The sequence below is a fragment of the Olea europaea genome, chromosome 17 (genome assembly GCF_002742605.1).
Source record: "Olea europaea var. sylvestris chromosome 17, O_europaea_v1, whole genome shotgun sequence".
In the NCBI taxonomy this organism is placed as follows: Eukaryota; Viridiplantae; Streptophyta; class Magnoliopsida; order Lamiales; family Oleaceae; genus Olea; species Olea europaea.
Genome location: NC_036253.1, coordinates 4672314 through 4693510, shown reverse-complemented (window position 1 = coordinate 4693510; position 21197 = coordinate 4672314). Strand labels below are relative to the sequence as shown.

The 21197-nt window shown below is 36.2% G+C and overlaps 2 protein-coding genes across 2 annotated transcripts; both read left to right on the top strand.

Moving 5' to 3' along the window:
* Window positions 1-8274: 8274 nt before the first annotated feature.
* LOC111365545 (heat stress transcription factor A-2-like) lies at window positions 8275-10351 on the top strand. The gene is made up of 6 exons (XM_022986102.1): window positions 8275-8306; window positions 8460-8799; window positions 9046-9110; window positions 9234-9252; window positions 9320-9437; window positions 9864-10351. The coding sequence occupies exons 1-6, from the start codon at window positions 8275-8277 to the stop codon at window positions 10349-10351; spliced, it is 1062 nt and encodes a 353-aa protein (XP_022841870.1).
* A 6259-nt stretch (window positions 10352-16610) lies between these two features.
* On the top strand, window positions 16611-20567 carry LOC111365544. Its single transcript, XM_022986100.1, has 7 exons — window positions 16611-16683; window positions 18312-18510; window positions 19510-19539; window positions 19755-20007; window positions 20057-20120; window positions 20319-20419; window positions 20505-20567. Exons 1-7 carry the CDS (start codon window positions 16611-16613, stop codon window positions 20565-20567), a joined length of 783 nt encoding a protein of 260 aa, XP_022841868.1.
* Window positions 20568-21197: the final 630 nt, after the last annotated feature.

The window sequence follows — 21197 nt, the reverse complement described above, 5'->3', positions numbered from 1 at the left end:
GCTAACTTATGGGAAGTAGTTCGAGATCTGATCCGGTTATTAGTAAAAAATGGAAAATATTCATCCCCAAATTTTTATTTGTTTATTTATTATCCTTAGTTTGATTCTTTGATCCTTTACTCTTATCTTTACTAAGTTTTTGTCTGCACCAATTTAAAAAACAATTGGAAAAAGATGTAAACTTGAAAACTGACCAAACACTTACGTTTCTAAGCTATCTTTGTGTTTTAAGATTATACTGACTTCTTGTGGTTCCTGTAGGAAAACAATTCGCTAGTGGATGAAACCAATTGTATAAGTTTTATTCAAATGCAATAGCCGACTATTGAAATTAATAATCACAAGGCAAACAATTTCAATTTATAAAAAAAAAATTTCGTTTCAGAATTTTCCAACGGCTAAAAAAAATGTTTAGCAACATAAAATCAGAAATATAAGTTAACTGCATGCTAAAACTGTAAACAATGAATCTGGAAGCTACACACTGTGGAACTACAAACTGCATGAATTAAATAGTAATGCGAAAATAATCTACAGAAATAAATGGAAACTGAAACTGCAAGGATAAATTGAATCTGCAAAGAAACTACTCGAACTGCAACGAAATAAATCTACAGAAAGAAAACACAAACTGCAGCAGATTTCAAACCGAGGCCTGTGCGTGCACAATTTCCTTAAGATAGTTTTGCCCCCTCACCGTAGGTGCTGGAGGTTCAGTTCGAGCGGTTGTCTCCCAGGATACAATGGTAATAAGCAGAATCTGAGCATCGCGGTCCTACTCCGGCGAACTGCACGTGACTGGAAAGGAACAGAGACTACACTGTATGGAAATCTAGTCTGGAAACTGGAACTGGGAAAAAACGACACTACGTGGAAAACTGGGAAGAATATTTTCGTATGCGAAGAAAGATTTTCGTTCGTGTGTTGAACTGTTCGAGTGAGCATCCCTTATATAGACTGAGTACTGTCCATTGGAGTTACTGGAGTTACGACATTAACCACTGGAGTTTCACCTTTTCAGTTCTAGCAATAAACATTGGGAGTTTTTGCAGTTTAGAAACTCAAAAGTCATTGGAGAAAACCAAAAAAATTTGGCAAAACGTGGGCTCTCCGATGGGGCTATTTTTGCCTTGTTCGGTCCGACATTCGTGTGCACAGGTCGTGCCCGCCCCCAAGTTCAAGGTCCGAAGGCCATTTCAGTTTGTGATTTGCACCTTCCTACGCGTGCACGTGGAAAGAGCCTCTATACTACACATGATTACACATCTCCAAAGCATAGCCACATATAAAGTGGTTTAAGTTTCCTTGGTTTTCCTACGTGGGATAAATGCATTTTTTTTCCACAAAATCAACTTCTAATGACCAACTTTGAGCTCCAATTTCTCATTCACCCGAGCTTTATTTTTGGTAAATAAATACATGAAATCGATGTTCTCGCGGAGCAGAACACATATCAACTTTGATATTCCACATTGGACCAACGGGTCCCACCGAAAATTGTGCCAAAAGTGTGCCGCTCACTCAATTTTTTCCAACAATCCCCCACATGAATGAAAATCGGGAGAGACACGAAACGTGAGACACAAGACTTGGTGATAAAGTTCAGCGGTTAAATCCTACATAGGATAGGTAGATGTTACCCTTTGAACCTTCCCTTGTGAAAGCATATTTACTTTACTGGCTGACGAGTAGACGCGATGTCCTTGAACTGTACTGCCATTTGTGTAAACGATAATATACCTCACACAGGATTCTTCCTAACACAATTCAGTTCTCATTGTTATGTTCGTTTTGGCCATGAACATATGCCTGGTTCTGTGAGAGTTCTTAAGAATTGAGCCTCACACAATTCTCTTAGAAGCGGCCCCACTTCTCTCTCACATAGGTGATTTCTTATTACAAGTAACCTGCATTACTTGGCTCGATTTACGACGTATAAGAATCATTAAAAGCCTATTGCTTAACCTTCAACCTTACGGGTATCACTGTTACATCATAGGAATGGACATGAGGTAATACCCCCACAGTGATTTTATCAAGTCTTTACAGTTAGGTTTTCCCATTGAACCTAGATCTTGGGATCTCCAGTCAACTAGGTTGGGTTTTCCTTTGTAATGACTTATTCTTTCAAGGGCTTAAGTCACATTCCTTTCGATGATTTCATAACTAACTCTCTATTTAACCCTTTGGTTAGCGGATCCGCAATGTTATCTTTTGACCTTCTATAGTCAATAGTGATAACTCCAGTTGAGAGTAGTTGTCTTATGGTATTGTGTCTACGACGTATATGTCTAGACTTACCATTATATATGTTACTTTGTGTCCTTCCTATTGCCCATTGACTGTCACAATATATGCAAATTGCTGGCACATGTTTTGACCATCTTGGAATATCCTCTAAGAAGTTGCGCAACCATTCAGCCTCTTCACCACATTTATCTAGAGCTATAAACTCATATTCCATCGTAGATCTAGCTATAACCGTTTGTTTAGAGGATTTCCACGATATGGCAGCACTACCCAATGTGAACACATATCCACTAGTGGATTTTGAGTCTTTTATATTAGATATCCAATTAGCATCACTGTATCCTTCAATGACTACTGGATATCTAGTATAATGTAGTCCATAGTCACGAGTATATCTTAAGTACCTTAGTACTCTTACAATTCCTTTCCAGTGATCAGCTCCTGGATTACTCGTGTATCTACTCAGTTTACTGACTGTGTAGGCTATGTCTGGTCTAGTACAACTCATTAAGTACATTAGACCTCCGATAACTCTCGAGTATTCTACTTGAGAGATACTTTCTCCTCTGTTTTTAGACATATGTTAACTCGTATCTATTGGTGCTCTAGCCAAGCCAGTATCATCCTTATGGAATTTTCCTAAAATTTTGTCCACATAATGTGACTGACCTAGAACAAGCCCATTTGATGTTCTTGAGATTTTCACTACAAGTATAACATCAACTAAACCCATATCTTTCATGTCAAATCTCGAGTTTAACATATTTTAAGTGGATTCAATCATCTTATTGTCACTACCAACAATAAGCATGTCGTCAACGTAAAGACATAAGATGACATATCCATCTTTAGTGTCTTTGACATAAACACATTTGTCACATTCATTGATTTTAAATCCACTCTCAATCATGACATTGTCAAATTTTTCATGCCATTGTTTTAGTACTTATTTCAAGCCATATAGTGACTTCACCAGTTTACAGACTTTCTCTTCCTGTCTTGGTGACGAAAACCCCTCACGTTGTTCCATGTAAATTTCTTCTTCTAAATCTCCATTTAGAAATGCAGTTTTAACATCCATTTGATGTACTTCAAGATTTCGCAAAGCGGCAATCGCAAGTATCATCCTAATAGATGTTATTCTCGTCACTGGAGAATACGTATCAAAGTAATCAAGGCATTTCCTTTGTTTGTAGCCTTTAATTACTAATCTGGCCTTGTACTTCTCGATAGTTCCATCTGCTTTCATTTTTCTTTTGAAAATCCATTTGTAGCCTAGTGGTTTGCTTTCTAGAGGAAGATCCACAAGTTCCCATGTATGATTTGCAGTATGGAATCTATTTGACTTTTAATGGCTTCTTTCCATTGAGGTCCTTCTGAGGAATTCGCTGCTTCTTGATAACTTTGAGATTCACTTTCTAGCATATAAGTCAGAAAATCAGGACCATAAAATTTTTCTGTCCTTTCCCGTTTGCTACGTCTAACCTCAGTCTCCTCTTCTAACTTTTCGTTCTGACTATTTTCAATCATTGTCTCATATGTTCGTTTAGAGGAGCTTGTTTCCTCTTTGGATCTGTATGAAAATACTTCTTCAAAGAATGTAGCATTCCTTGATTCCATTATCGTGTTTTTGTGTATGTCTGAAATTTTTGAATCATACACAAGAAAGCGATTCGCACTGCTATTATGTGCATAGCCAATGAAGACACAGTCTATAGTTTTCGGGCCTATCCTTATCTTCTTTGGTGGTGGAACAGTCACTTTAGCAAGACACCCTCACACTTGCAAGTGTTTATAGGTAGACATTTTTCCTTTCCATAACTCATAAGGGGTCTTTTCTGATTTCTTTCGAGGCACCTTATTTAAAAGGTAATTTGCTGATAACACAGCTTCCCCCCACATGTTCTGAGGTAACCCAGAACTTACGAGCATTGCATTCATCATCTCTTTTAAGGTACGATTTTTTCGTTCAGCAACACTATTTTGTTGCGGTGAATAAGGGGTGGTGGTTTCATGTATGATTTCGTGTTGTGCACAGAATTCAGCAAATGGTGCTTCATACTCACCACCTCGATTACTTCGCAGCACCTTAATTTTCATATTAAGTTGATTCTCAACTTCATTCTTATAGAGAATAAATTTCTCTATAGCTTCATCATTACTTTTAAGTAGATATACATAGCAGTATTTTGTGCTATCGTCGACAAAAGTAATAAAATACTTGTTGCCACCTCTTGTTTGTACAAGTTTTAGATCACACACGTCACTATGAACTAAATCTAGTGGTTTTGTGTTCCGTTCAATTGATTTAAACGATAACCCTGTCAATTTTGTTTCAACACAAGTTTCACACTTATGTTTGGAATCGTTATTGAACTTAGGTATGCAGTTAGAGTTAATTAGTCTTCGTAAAGTATCATAGTTAACGTGTCCTAGTCTACCATGCCACAAATTGGAAGACTCGGCAAATAAGTAAAAGAACTTGCTTTATTCATTTTTGGTTTTACAACCATTACATTGAGTTTAAACATACCGTCGAAAACATAACTTTTTCCGACAAACATTCCACTTTTTGACAGAATGACTTTGTCTGACTCAAAAACAATGCGGAAACCATGCTTATTCAAAAGCGACCGGAACACTAAATTCTTGCGAATTTCTGACACATAAAGCACATTGTTGAGAGTCAGCTCCTTTCCCGAGGTCATCTTCAGAACCACTTTTCCTTGACCCTTGATTTCAGAAGTTGCTGAATTTCCCATGAACAACTTCTCCCCGTTCTCAACAGCTTCGAACGTATCAAACATCTCTTTATCAGAGCACACATGCCTTGTAGCACCGGTGTCAATCCACCACTCTTTAGGGTTTGAACCTACCATGTTTACTTCAGAAATAACTGCTGCGAGATTCAGCTCCGACACATCTTGTGCCATGTAGTCAACCACGTTCGCTTTTTTCTTCTTCTTCGATAATCTGTACTTCGAAGACTTGTGACCCACTTTGTCACAATTGAAACATTTCTCTTGGAATTTCTTCTTGACAATTCCACCTTTCGATCCTTACTTGGTTCTTTTGCCACTGGATGGCCCAGACTTGTTTTTGTAGTTCTTACTTCTTTGACCAAGCTCCACAACATTGGCTTTGGTCACACTAGGATTGAACCACTTCTTCTCGGAACTCTTGTTGTCTTCTTCGATTCGAAGTCTAACAACGAGTTTTTCAACGTTCATTTCCTTTTGTTTGTGTTTCAAATAATTTTTGTAATCTTTCCACGCGGGGGGTGAGGGGGGCAATTTTTCTATAATTGCAGCCACCTGAAAAGTTTCACTCAACATCATTCCTTCGGCATGAATTTCGTGAAGGATCACTTGGAGTTCTTGCACTTGACTGATAACAGTTTTGGGGTCCACCATCTTATAGTCTAGGAATTTGTCGACTATAAACTTTTTAGCCCCGGCATCCTCAGTTTTGTATTTCCGGTCCAAGGACTCCCACAATTCCTTAGTAGTTTTCATGGTGCTATACACATTGTATAGCGCATCTGCTAGGCTGTTCATGATATAATTTCGGCACAGAAAGTCTGAATGCTTCCAAGCATCAAGTGCACTCAATGCTTGCACATGTCCCTCGCCCTCATTAAGCTTTGGAGCAGTTTCAGTCAAGAATCTCGCAAGATTCAAGGTGGTCAAGTAAAAAAACATTTTCTGCTACCACCTTTTAAAATTTAAGCCATTGAATTTCTCCGATTTTTCTCCATGATTAATCGGAACAGTTACAGTTTGGCTAGTTTAGGTCACAACATGACTTGGCATTCTAGCCACAGTCTGAGCCACAACGGAGCTTGGCCCTTGAGCCACATTAGAACCCATAGCCTGATTTCCAGCGGGAACATTTTGGGTCACATCCATGTTGTTCGATTCGATTGCCATTTCTGAAAACAAACCAAATATTAGTTCCAAGAAACTACAATTCAATGAAACCAAAAAAAATAATTCTTGTTTTTGAAAACCAAATATTAGTTCCAAGTAACTAAAATTTAGTTAAACAAAAAACCAACTCTTGTTTTTCGAATTCGAAAACTGTCTTAAGCTTGTAGGAAAATAAGTCGCTAGTGGATGAAACCAATTGTATAAGTTTTATTCAAATACAATAGCCGACTATTGAAATTAATAACCACAAGACAAACGATTTCAATTTATAAAAAAAATTCCGTTTCAGAATTTTCCAACGGCTGAAAAAAAATGTTTAGCAACATAAAATTAGAAACATAAGTTAACTGCAGGCTAAAACTGTAAACGATGAATTTGGAAGCTGCACACTATGGAACTACAAACTGCATGAATTAAATAGTAATGCGAAAATAATCTGCAGAAATAAATGGAAACTGATGCGAAAATAATCTGCAGAAATAAATGGAAACTGAAACTGTAAGGATAAATTGAATCTGCAAAGAAACTACACGAACTGCAACGAAATAAATCTGCAGAAATAAAACACAAACTGCAGCAGATTTCAAACCGAGGCCTGTGCGTGCACAGTTTCCTTAAGACAGTTTCGCCCCCTCACCGTAGGTGCTGGAGGTTCAGTTCGAGCGGTCGTCGCCCAGGATACAACGGTAATAAGTAGAATCCGAGCACCGCGGTCCTACTCCGGCGAACTGCACGTGACTGGAAGGGAACAGAGACTACACCGTATGGAAACTGGAACTGGGAAAAAATGACACTACGTGGAAAATTGGGAAGAATATTTTCGTATGCAGAGAGAGATTTTCATTCGTGTGTTGAACTGTTCGAGTGAGCGTCCCTTATATAGACTGAGTCCTGTCCATTGGAGTCACTGGAGTTACGACATTAACCACTAGAGTTTCAGCTTTTTAGTTCTAGCAATAAACAGTGGGAGTTTCTGCAGTTTAGAAACTCACAAGTCATTTGGCAAAACGTGGGCTCTCCGATGGGACCATTTTTGCCTTGTTCGGTCCGACATTCGTGTGCGCAGGTCTCGCCCGCACCCAAGTTCAAGGTCCGAAGGCCATTTCAGATCGTGATTTGCACCCCCTGCGCGCGCACATGGAGAGAGCCTCTATGCTACACATGATTACACATCTCCAAAGCATGGCCATATATAAAGTGGTTTAAGTTTCCTTGGTTTTCCTATGCGAGATAAATGTATTTTTTCCCACAAAATCAACTTTCAATGCCAACTTTGAGCTCCAATTTCTCATTTACCCGAACTTCATTTTTGGCAAATAAATACATGAAATCGATGTTCTCGTGGAGGAGAACACATATCAACTTTGATATTCCACATTGGACCAACGAGTCCCATCGAAAATTGTGCCAAAAGTGAGCCGCTCACTCAATTTTTTCCAACAGTTTCTTCTAGGAAGTAATTCGAGTTCCGGGTCCGGTTATATGTATAAAAATCGAAAATATTCATCCCAATTTTGTTTTAATCTGTTTATTATCTGCTGTTTAATTTGATCCATTACTCTTTTGTATTTTTTAGACACCGCACCAATTTAAAAAACATTTGGAAAAAGATGTGGAGTTCAAATCGACCAAACACAATACTTTTCTATGCTATATTTGTGGAATAATGTTATGCAACATAAGCGATGTTAGAGAACCAATCTAGATTGTCACACTTGGTCGGTTCAATTAAATAAACAGTGTCTATTAAATGAATCATCTTTAATATTGACTTGATGGCATTATCGTCCTATGTAAAATAAGTTCAAGTCATATTCTATTATTATTTTTCAATTGAATTCTTATATATTATTTATTAAATTCGGGTCCTATTAAATATGTATTTGTCCAGGAAAACCATTGTTGGTGTATGGAAATAAGGTATCAAAAGTGAAATTTTAATGCCCAAAAATAAAAAAAAATAAAAAAGCATTTGGTGCAAAGTATCCGTAAAAGTCTACAGCGATCCTTCTGAAAATAGACAAATTAGACATTAGTTATGGGTCATAGTAAAATTTTAGAAAAAAATTAACGGACTAGATGGATGAATTGGGACATGGTAGTTTTTACACAGCTTAAGGCTACAAAGTACAAATGGCAAAAACATAGTTGACAGATTTATTCTTGGGCAAAAATTTGGACAACACACCGCTCTCTCTCTCTCTCACACACACACTACATCACCTACGTATATGCACTGCCGATATTCCAAGAGTTATTCTTGAACTGAAAATCCTATAGAGAGAAAATAGCCAAGAAAGATGAAGATTTGATTTTTGTGAAAGAACCCACAATACTATTTGATGAAGAAGAGAATTTTGACCGTGGCGACGATGGCGGTGGAGGGTTTTGTTCAGAGCAATCGAAGCCTATAGAGAGGCTGAAGGAAGTGGCGCCGCCGCCATTCTTGAAGAAGGCATTTGAAATGGTGGATGATCCGAGTACAGATTCTGTAATATCTTGGAGTTCAACAAGGAATAGTTTTATTGTTTGGGATCCTCACAAGTTCTCCATGGATTTGCTCCCTAAACACTTCAAGCACAATAATTTCTCCAGCTTTTTTCGACTACTAAATACTTATGTAAAAGCATCAATTCTCCCATTTTTGATGTGGCTTAAAAAGTAGACAAAAAAATAAGTTAAAGTTAATAAATAATTTGGAAATGGGATCACAACTGTTATCAATTTTTTCATCATACATTTCAAGAACGAAATCTACTAAAAATCTAATTTTTAGCCAAACCAAATAAGCGGGCTTAGTATACGTACTGATTTTGTTTATTGTTTTAGAACTCTGCTGCGTATAAAAGTTGGTTAAAAATTCCAGGTTTTGATTTTTGTACTGAACTCTGGGCCTCTTGTCATAGTATTAGTAGTTAGTCTCAAGTTTGGGTAAAGACGGAGGAGGGTTGCATTACGGTTGATAGCCTCGTAGAATTTTATCTAAAAATCTAATTTTTAGCCAAACCAAATAAGCGGGCTTAGTATACGTACTGATTTTGTTTATTGTTTTAGAACTCTGCTGCGTATAAAAGTTGGTTAAAAATTCCAGGTTTTGATTTTTGTACTGAACTCTGGGCCTCTTGTCATGGTATTAGTAGTCTCAAGTTTGGGTAAAGACGGAGGAGGGTTGCATTACGGTTGATAGCCTCGTAGAATTTTATGACACGAATCTTAGTGTGCTAATCTCGAAAAAGGATTCAAGTAGTCGGTTTCACGGTTGGTCACTTAAAACTTCGACTTCCTAGTACTACCTTATAATTCTCATAGTCGATCTTAAGTTTAGACAAAGGGAGAAGAATGTGTTATGTTTACATACTGATTGAAATTTTGTCAAATATTACCAAGAATCATGACATATCCATTTTGTGCTGATTTGACGAAAAAAGATTCTCGTAGTTGATTCTTAAATGGTAGGACTTAGATTTTCTCTTTTTGGGTTCTTAGATAGCTTTTTGTGCTGATTTTTATGTGATTCTGTTTTTTCGGGGTTTTTTCTATTGACACTGGAATGAAATGCCTCTAGATTGTATCCCTAACCCATAAAATCCAATCGTTTTGGGTTTTCTTGTTCTGATCATTGCTTTCTGCTCACATGACTCGAATGTTTTTTAATTTTGATTATGCCTCTTTTATAATTTCAAGATGATTTTAGCTGGGAATTAAATTTTGTAGATGAGAATATAATGGGATCTTGTTATGAAATCGTCCAGGGTTTCAGAAAGATCGATGCCGATAGGTGGGAATTTGTGAATGAGGGGTTTCAGCAAGGGAAGATACATTTGCTGAAGAACGTTAAAAGTAAAAATCAACGTACCCAAATCATTCATCAGAAAGTAGCATCACAATCTTGGTTAGACTCGTCCGAGTACGGGCTAGAAAATGAACTTGAGAAGTTGAGGAAGGATCAAGACATATTGAAAATGGAAATCTTGAAACTAAAGCAGCAGCAAGAGAACAAGGAAAATTATCTGCCTTCCATTAAAGATCGTCTGCAGAACGCTGAAACAAAGCAGAGAAATACGGTAAGATACTTGGTTAAAGTATTGAAGGATCTTCTCTTTTTGCAGTTTATTAAGAAAATGAAGCAGAAAAATGTCCTAAACAGTGTTGGGATGTTAAAGAAAAGGTGATTAATGAAGAACATTGATAAAAGTGTTCAAGAAGAGTTGACCCCAATACAATCAAGCATTATTCTCTACAGACGATTCCGGGAGTCCTATACAGGAACAAAAGGTTGAAGCTTCTTCTGAGGCGAATAGTGTAGATTTGAACTCTTGAACTCGGAGAATTTCACACTGTGGGAGAAATTGATGGAAGACGTTATGATTTATGAGGCAGAAGCAGAAAAAGCAAAGCAACAGTCTGAAATTGTTCTTGAATTTGAGGATTTTATTGCTAAGCTACCAGAGCGGGATATGCCTATGAGAAACCTCGTCGAGCCAGTCAGGTGCCGGGTGTCGAAGGTGTCATTTCAGGGGTAATGTTCATCCTTCAGGTTTTCATCCATTTCTATGCTTTTGTATAGGGGGTTGCTGTTGGAAATAATGTTACTCCACCAAAGATGAGAACGAATTACAAACAAAATAAAAAAAATCTAAAGAAGTATAGAAGATGAAGAAATAGCAAAGTATATATGAAGAATTTTGAAGGCTCAAACACAATCTTTGATTGTTGTCCTCAAACGAATTTTGCCCCCACTATTTTGGTGTTTAAAGGGTGATCCGGCAAAAGGTTTGAAGGATTAATCAAGCCTTATAAAGATTCAAACACTTGTTTGAATCTCTAAAACTTAAGAACACAAAGAAAAAGATGAATATGAGAGGGTATTTTTGTTTGGATTTGATCTCAAGAAGTATCAATATAATATGTGTTTTTTTTCAACATTTTCAATGACCCAAGATCACCTATTTATAGCCAAGTAGTATAGCTTTACAAAGTGGTGCACCTTATGGATGAAAAGCCACCAAAAAACCAACAAAAAACGACCCAACGGTCGTTTTTTATGTACCATGCGATCGCATGGTACAAACCCATGCAGTCGCATGGTACAACCCTACCGAGACCATTTGGTCTCGGTAGGGTTCCATGCGGTCGCATGGCATGGCCTAAATTTTTTTTTTTTTTAATTGTTGGTTTTGAACAATCATACCACTTCATAACAATCCCCCACTTGTTCAAAATTAACAAGTTCTCATATTCAAATTATATGATACTCATGCGTAAGGTTTAGATATCTTTCGATTTGAATCTAACCATAGTGTAATTCAAACAAAGTAAAGTCGAAATTCAAAGTAGCGTGAAGCTTTGAACCAAGTATTTCATGTGACAATACCGATAAGAACACACACACGAATATCACGTGTTCTCAAGTTCCTCGTTTCTCGCTTAGCGCTTTTATGGCCTTGCGCTTATCCTTTTCAATAAACTTTTAAGAGAGAACTCCAACTCTCTATAAAGGCGGCACCACCTTGAAGTTTATTTAGGTAAAGTTCTTCCAGTACCTTTGTTACTTTTAGAAGTACTTGTGGTTTTACACTGAACTTTATTAAGAGCTTATAGCTCAACCCTCGTTTCAGTAACAACCAGCATTATATTAATCTAGGATAGGATTATTGCGGATTATAATAATGCTGTAACTATCCACATATCGAATGATTTGTTGATACCCTTTGAACCCGTGTAAAACCTTTTGAGTAACGACAGGTAGGGTTGCCATCATTGGTGGATATTTTAGTTAAGGAGTTTCAATCCCATCCTACTTGAAGTAGATGCCACTAAATCTCTATTTAGAGGTTTAGTTAGAGGATCCGCCAAATTTTCATTTGACCTTACATAATTTAGGGAAATTATTCCATCTTTGATTAACTTCCTTATGTAGTTGTGTCTAAGACTCATATGTCTAGACTTCTCGTTATATACATCATTGTATGCTTTAGCTAGAGTGGCTTGACTATCGCACATTATTGGTATTGAAGAAATATTCTTTGATCCCAAATGTATCTCATAGAATAAGTCTTTAAGCCATTCAGCCTCCTTTCCTGTATCTGATAGGGCTACAAATTCAGATTCCATAGTTGAATGTGTTATGCATGTTTGTTTCTTCGACTTCCAAGAAATTGCACCTCCTCCTAGAGTAAACACCCAACCCGTAGTTGATTTACTTTCATTCGTGCTAGATATCCAACTAGCATCAGTAAATCCTTCTAATATTGCTGGAAATTTAGTATATTGTAGACCTAAGTTCTTGGTTTTCTTTAAGTATCCGAGAACTCTCCCAATTGCTTTCCAATGTTCATTACTTGGATTGCTAGTAAACCTACTAAGTTTACTTATTGCATAGGCTATATCTGGTCTTGTGCATTGAACTGCATACATAAGACTTCCAATAGCACTTGCATACTCTAATTGAGCAATTTCTCTTCCATCATTTTTTACAAGTTTTGAGCTTGGATCAATAGGGGTATTATACTCTTTTATGTTCAAATGTTTAAACTTATTTATCACATTCTCAATATAATGTGATTGACTAAGGTAATAACCCCCACTAGTCTTTGAGACTTTGATACCTAAAATAGTATCAATTTGTCCAAGATCCTTCATCTTAAATGTGGAAGATAGAAACCTCTTCGTTTCTTTTATCCCATCCATGTGATTACTTATAATCAACATGTGATCAACATATAAGCATATAAATATCATGTAATCATCACGCACTTTAGAATACAAACATCTATCCATACTATTATGTTTAAATCCATATGATATAATTGCTAAGTCAAATTTCTCATGCCACTTCTTAGGTGCTTGCTTTAGCCCATATAACGATTTAATTAACTTGCATACCTTATATTCATTTCTTGGTAAAACAAAACCTTCTGGTTGTTCCATATAGACCTCCTCATCGAGATCCCCATTTAGGAATGCCGTTTTGACATCCATTTGATGAACATGCAAGTCATATATAGAGGCTAATGCAAACAATATCCTAATTGAAGTTATTCTTACTACCGGTGCATAAGTGTCAAAATAGTCAATTCCTTCCTTTTGTCGATAACTTTTGGCTACAAGTCTAGCTTTGAAAGTATTTAGAGAACCATCAACATTGTATTTTCTCCTAAATACCCATTTACAACCAATAGGTTTGGATCCGGGTGGTAGATCGACAAGTTCCCAAGTTTTATTTGACATTATTGAATCCATTTCATCTTTGATTGCATCTTTCCAAAACATGCTATCTCGAGAAGCCATAGCTTCTTTATAAGTTTTAGGATCGGTTTTCACTTGTAGAACAAAAGGAATTGTTCTTACAACATTCAACTCATTTCCTTCTACTAAGTAAAAGGAGATAAGTTGAGAATCAATTTCATCCCGTCCTAAAGACTTCTTAACTCGAGTTCTTTTGCTTCTTCGTGGTTCATTAGATTCATTAATATCTTTAGAAGATATTTCATCCCGTTTTCCACTTGAGCTTGGGATATTTTCAAGATTTTCCCTTAATTCGTTATTCGAGGTTAACAAATCTTCAAAGAACTCTACATCACTCGATTCAATAATCACATTGGTCTCCAAATTTAACAATCTATAATATTTGCTATTGTTAGCATATCCAACAAAAACACATTTGATGCCTCTTGGACCTAATTTGTTTCTATTAGGGTTCGTGTTCTTGCAATAGGCAAGACACCCCCACACTTTGAAGTATCCAATGTTTGGTTTTCTTCCTTTCCATAATTGATAAGGAGAAACCTTAGTATGTTTTGAAGGAATTCTATTAAGTATCCTACATGCACGTAATAAAGCTTCACCCTATAAGTTAAAAGGTAACTTAGCAAATATAAGCATAGCATTAATCATTTCTACTAGTGTTCTATTCTTTCTTTCAGCCAAACCATTTTGTTCGGGAGTCCTTGGTGCAGAACATTGATGAATTATGCCATGTTGTTCACAAAATAAATTAAAATCACTAGAAAAGTATTCACCACCTCTATCACTCCTTAAGGTTTTTATTTTCTTTCCTAGATGATTTTCAATTTCATTCTTATAAATCTTAAACATGTTAAATGCTTCATGTTTATGTTTCATTAAATACACATATGTATATTTAGAAAAGTCATCGATAAAGGTAATAAAATACCTGTTTCCACCTCTAGTTAACATGCCGTTTAATTCACATATATCCGTATGAATTAGTTCCAAAATACTAGAGGTTCTTTTTACACTTTGATATGGTTTTTTAATCATCTTAGATTCTACACAAGTTTTGCATCTATATTCATTATTTTCATTATATGAAATTAAGTCACACTTTTTCATTCATTTCATGGTACTTTTACCAATATGTCCTAACCTAGCATGCCATAATGAAAATAAATCCACAACATAAGCAAGATCAACTTTATTTATTTTATTGTCAACAGTACAAAGTTTGACCATTCCTTCACAAGAATAGCCTTTTCCAACAAAATTCCCTTTAAGGGATAATACAAGTTTACCGGATTCATACACACTTTTGATACCCGATTTTCCTAAGAGATTTCCACTAACTAAGTTCCAATTCATATCCAGAACATGTAATACATTAGTGAGGGTAACGTTTTTCCCGGAAGTGAAGATTAAAACTACATTTCCTTTACCAATGACTTTGGATCGAACTTCGTTGCCCATTTGAATCTCTTGGTCTCCATCCATTTCATGATAGGTCTTGAATAAAGATTTATCATATGATACATGCATCGTAGCACAAGTATTATACCACCACCCGGGAACCTTTCCCTTAATTGCATTTATCTCGCTCACGGTGGCCACAATCTTTTCTTCTTGAATGGAGTTGATTTTACCTTCGGAGTTGTTTCTTTTTCGGTGTCTACAGTCTTTTGCATAGTGACCAGACTTTCCACACACAAAGCAACCTCCTTTGTTCTTCTTCTTGAACTTGTTAAAGTTTCTTGAAGGCTTCCTTTTGTTGGTTTTTCCAGGTGGTTCAGATTTCTCTATGGCATTCGCTTTAGAAGTTCCTTCCGAAGAGTTTTCACTTCTATCGCGTAACCTGGATTCTTCTTCAATCCTTAGGTGCCTTTGCAATTGTTCCAAAGAGTAATCTTCGGAACTATGCATAATTTTCTTCCGGTATCCTTTCCAAGTTCCCGGGAGTTTTGCTATTATAGCCCCCACTTGAAAAGTCTCTGAGATTTCAATCTTTACCGCCTTTAATTTGTTGACAAGGACTTGCAACTCATGTATTTGGGGAAGTAGGGGAATATTTTCCAAAAACTTAAAATCAAAATATTTTGAAATTATAAATTTCTTTGTACCTTCTTCCTCTGCTTTGTATTTGCTTTCTAAAGCCTTCCATATCTCCTTTGTCGAAGAAGTGTTGGTGTACAAATCATATAAACGATCTGAAAGAGCATTGAGTATGTGACCCCGACATATGAGTTCATCTTCTTGTCGTTTTTGCCTTTCTGCTCTAACTGCTTCGGTTTCTCCATTGGTGGGTTCCGGTAATGGCGTCAATTCTGGGTCTAAGATATAGAAGATCTTCAATGCGGTGAGAAGAAACTTCAGTTTGTCTTGCCACCTTGTGAAATTTGTGCCATCGAACCGATCTAATCGAACCAAATCTTGATTCATCAATTTGATGGTCGCCATTGTAGTTTCGTTTTCCATAGTACAAAATTCGTTTGAGATTGTTTGAAATAATGTTACTCCACCAAAGATGAGAACGAATTACAAACAAAATAAAAAAATCTAAAGAAGTATAGGAGATGAAGAAATAGCAAAGTATATATGAAGAATTTTGAAGGCTCAAACACAATCTTTAATTGTTGTCCTCAAACGAATTTTGCCCCCACTATTTTGGTGTTTAAAGGGTGATCCGGCAAAAGGTTTGAAGGATTAATCAAGCCTTATAAAGATTCAAACACTAAACACTTGTTTGAATCTCTAAAACTTAAGAACACAAAGAAAAAGATGAATATGAGAGGGTATTTTTGTTTGGATTTGATCTCAAGAAGTATCAATATAATAGGTGTTTTTTTTCAACATTTTCAATGACCCAAGATCACCTATTTATAGCCAAGTAGTATAGCTTTACGAAGTGGTGCACCTTATGGATGAAAAGCCACCAAAAAAACCAACAAAAAACGACTCAACGGTCGTTTTTTATGTACCATACGATCGCATGGTACAACCCTACCGAGACCATTTGGTCTCGGTAGGGTTCCATGCGGTCGCATGGCTTTAGCATGGCCTAAAATTTTTTTTTTTTTTTTTTAATTGTTGGTTTTGAACAATCATACCACTTCATAACAGTTGCTGTTTTGTAATGTAAATGACTTCTGTTGCCAAACCAGAATGTTGAGTTGGTAGGTATGTAGTGTTTTGTATACTATGCATGTTTTGGCAACTATGAATTCTCTCATATCTGCTCACAACTTAAGTCTTGATCTTGAGGATGTTTTTGGTTTATGAAAATCATAATCTAATCTCGTTCATTTGATAGCTTAAACTTTTAGTTGGCGTATCATTTTTCTATTTTTCATTGTGTAAATTATGACTGTGACTATGCAAGAATGTGTTTGTGTTTCGTTTCGAAATTCACTGCTTGGAAGGAGAATTTTCGTCTTAACAATTGTTCCATTTCATATCACGTGTGCCAAGCAAAAATTAAGAAATTGAAATAATGAATCCCTATTTCTTCAACGTGAGCGCGAGTATTTTGAGATACAAAAACTTCCGAACTGTGCCCGACGTCTGACTCTCTTCTAACACGACAATGTTGATGTTTATGAAAGATTGGAAAGCATTCGTATTGAAACTAATGAATAAATAGGCGCTCTTTGTTTGATCTCATCTCTTGGAGTCCATCCAACATTACAAACATAACATTACGAGTGAACCAGTTTTGAGTAAACCGGTGTGTTTCTCAATTAATTGACAAGACAAGAAGTGTCTTAATCCCAAATGAAATTAGTGCATGAATCTAAAATGTAGTTTAGACAAGAACCATAAATTAACCCATAAGTTGTAAGATTTGATTGAAGGGATAGACTGATCAATCTTTGTAGTCCAAACAAGCAAATATAGCCACAAGCTTTGCCCTTTTTCGGTTTTGATAATAATTAAAATTTGATAAAGGTAGATGAAATATATGGTTGAAAAGTTAATGAAAGTTGTAGATTTCATAAAATACGTGATCGAAAATAGATTTTAAAGAAATAGCGGTGAAACAGGAGGCATGCATCACAAGCTTACTTTGTGAGTGTGAGTGAACTTACCACTGGGATTCATTATTACCACATATGACGATGAAGATGACAACATGTTAATAGTACGGTCGAATCTTGTTTATTCTTAGTGAATGCATTGCTCAAAACTTTCCATGCACATCAACTTCTTTAATGGACACTCTTCAAGAGTATCATTCCCTAGTTGGCCGATCTGGGGAATAGTCATCACCATCCATGACGACTTGATTCAGTAAGAATCGAGCGATTGAGGGTCGTTTGACAGAGTTTTTAATTTTATTTCTATTTCTTGTAGAAGAGTTTCCAAAAAATTATCCATAAATATTCAAAAGAAATCTTAATCCCGGAATCAACTTTTAGCTTCGGAAAAGTCCTAAAGAAAATGCACAGATATCACATTCTGCATCTTGGCGACATGTTATAAGCTATGAACTTGCATCTATTTATTTCCTTTAGTTTTGACAATTCAAGGTCAGTATGAGCGGGGCCCGTCGGGGTGGAGCAGGACGGGTTTTTTTTGCCATCACTAATGAATTCCCTTTTGACTTTAATGAGACATATTGACGGCCGTTGCTAATTTTGTCTCCCCACACCTTATTATCCCCCCCCCCCCCCCCCCCCCCCCCCCCCCCCCCCCTACCACCCCCCCCCCNNNNTTTTAGACCCCCCCCCCCCCCCCACACACACCATTTATTTCTAGTGGCATGGTGTAAATGTCAAAAAAAAAAACTAAAGTGGCATGGGGTAAATGCCACAAAGATTTAATGATAAATTGTGTTGAATTTGTGACTGGACCATTTAAAAATCTTCTGTTGCAGTTGTTCTATTTTTTTTATTTCTTCAGCACAACGGTGTTTTCTGTCCTTTGTTGTTGGTTATTATGTGATGGCATTTGGTTATTATGTGATGGAATGCCAGTATTTGCACCAATGTGTTGACAGAACAATTTTATATAGATGTTCTGTAGGAATGTACATAACTACAATGGCTGAGACAGTCAATACTTCTGGTGAATCTGATAACTATAGATCCCCACTCACAAGGTTAATTGAATTATGTAAATAAATTTTTTTTTTTCTGGGAAAAAGAATGAGCATATAGAGAAGAAACGAAAATGTTTCCTTTTATTTTTCTTCGTAAAGCTGGAAGTCTCTGTCGGTTTTGTTGTGGAATATTAGAACTTTGGAGGCTATACTAATTTGTTATTTTTTTCTTCATTTAATTTTCTGAATTTGCAGGTGTCAAATACTATTGACTTCCTCCTCTATTTCCTGGCTAAGTTATGTGATTAAATTTTAATTTTAAGCCTAAATAATTTATTACATTATATGTATATTATGTTATAAGGTTTGTCATTGAGCATATACAGTTATTGTTAGGTAAGAATTGCCTGGATAATGAAAATAGCAAAACTTGGATATAGATTTCACTAAGAAATAATGTGGCTCTATTATGAAATAAGAACAGAGGATTACAAGATGAGTTTCAAATAGGAGTTACAAAAAAATTTGAAACTCTTTGTCTCTCTCAAAAAGAACAAACTCTATTTATCCCAAATCCTCACTTAGTGTTCAATTGTTTTTGGCACACACTCATTGAACATACATACATATATAATGAACACGTCCAAAGGCCTATTTATAGATTTTGTAAGGAGGTTTATCATTTGACAAATACGATTGTAATTCCTCCTCTAGAAGTTGAAAAATCAAAGATGAACTCGATCAACCAATAGACTTTCTTTCCTTGCTTGACTTGGTAGATAGACTTTCTTTCCTTGCTTGACTTGGTAGATTTACTTGTTTGAATTTTCTTCTTGGTGGCAAAGAATAATTTGATAACTACAACTTATCCTTTAAAAAGGTAAAATTCAACTTTGCTTCCACCACTATCATTTTCAACCTTATCTCTATGAAGTAAAATCAAAATTGTTTCCACTTCTAACCAGTATATGGCCGTAGGCCCTGTCCGTCCAGCAGGGCTCATTTATTTTTCTCCAAATGCCAGCAAAATTTGAAATATTATTTGTTTTACTTCTTTAGGTTTGATGTTAACTTTCCCTTTGAGGCTAGGTAACTGGTAAATGTATCCCCTTTAGATGGAAACTATAGTAAAATGGTTTTTTGATTACTTTGACTGGCTCAAAAGGACAGAGAGCAAGGAAATATAACGAAATTGAAAGCTGAAAAAATACTAGGCACAAACACCCCAGTCCTTTAAATTAACCTTGAATGCTACAATTTGATTACCGATTTAATCCATGATTGACAAATATATCTAATTTTAGAGCTCACTGGCCAACTAATGTTAAACCTGAACCTCAAGGAGCAAAGTGGGAATCCTTTGAAGTAGTATTTTTACTTACTCGACTCTTTTTATTGGGACGTTCCTATAAAAGTGAATTTGATAATTTCATTTCCCTTGCTGGCTTCCTATTTGATTATGTTTTCGATTGGATTATTTTGAAGTATCAACAATCACTGAAGGGTGCTCCTCCTTCCAGGACTCTTATAAGTGATATAACAATGACATTTTCTTCTGTAGGTAGTTTGCTATTCATGCATTTGATGAATTATATGCTTACTGTAGGGCCAAATTCCTGGTACAAGCTCGGGACTACCCCCTGCAACCCCCAATGCTGAACGGCAGCCTGGTAATTTCCTGATATTGCTTCATTCTCTTCTTCTCTCTGCATGTGTAGTTAGATAATAGATACAGGGTCCGACTAACAAAGTTCTTATACTGATTTATTTTTTCACTATTCTTATAGTGGGTTTACTGTCACTCTGTCCCTGAGGCCTTCTTAATGCACTCGTGGGTTTAAAATTAAATATTTGTCAACTTTATTCAGGCGACGAAGAGGGGAGAAATTCTGGACAACTTATTAATGCTGGAAGTTTGTCCAAGCAGAAGATTCGCGGTGCAAATGATTCAACCAGCAGAGATGCTGTGGTGAGTATATAATGTGCTCAGCAAGATAGATGATGCATTATCATATCGTTATAAGGCCCAGAATTATTTCCATTTCCTTATTCAGATTCCATATCATAATTGGTCCCCGACAGGGAGTTTCAGAGAGAATTATCGTAAGATTTCTTGATCACCCTTTTTCCGCATATAGAACCTTCGTCTGTCTATCTCCAGTCAGATCTTTCCTCAGTGCAATGTGTAAGGAATTTTAAATGATCATATGGGTTTATATGTGCAAATTGTTGTGTATTAAATTAAAGGTTATCGAATTCGATTAAACCCATTTAAAGTGATCTAATAAAGATTTGATTTTGGACCGTTATGCATCCAATTAAAGTGTGGGTTCATATATATGTAGAGATCGGGCCCAAATTCCTAATTCTCTGATGAGCCGAATTAGGTCAAAGGGCATCAGTATATATAAATGGTTATGATCCTCGAATCACACGTAGAGAGAGTATGTATTTTTCATTATCTTCTGCATCCTATCACAGAGAGAAAGGAGATCGCGTGTTGATTTGAAAGACTAAGTCGTAGATTCGATTATTAGATTAATCATGTCTGATTTAAGTACGCTTCCACTATAATTATTGAATTTCTTGGTGATCCAACATGAAAGATCCGGTGATTCTAAAGTAATAAATTATCCGACAAATGATATCAGAGCCCTTTTCATGTTGAATAATTGAGAGTCAAAGTTTTAAAATTTGGTTCTTGCAATATTTTTTGAGTTTTCAGATTTGATAATTTTGGATAAAGT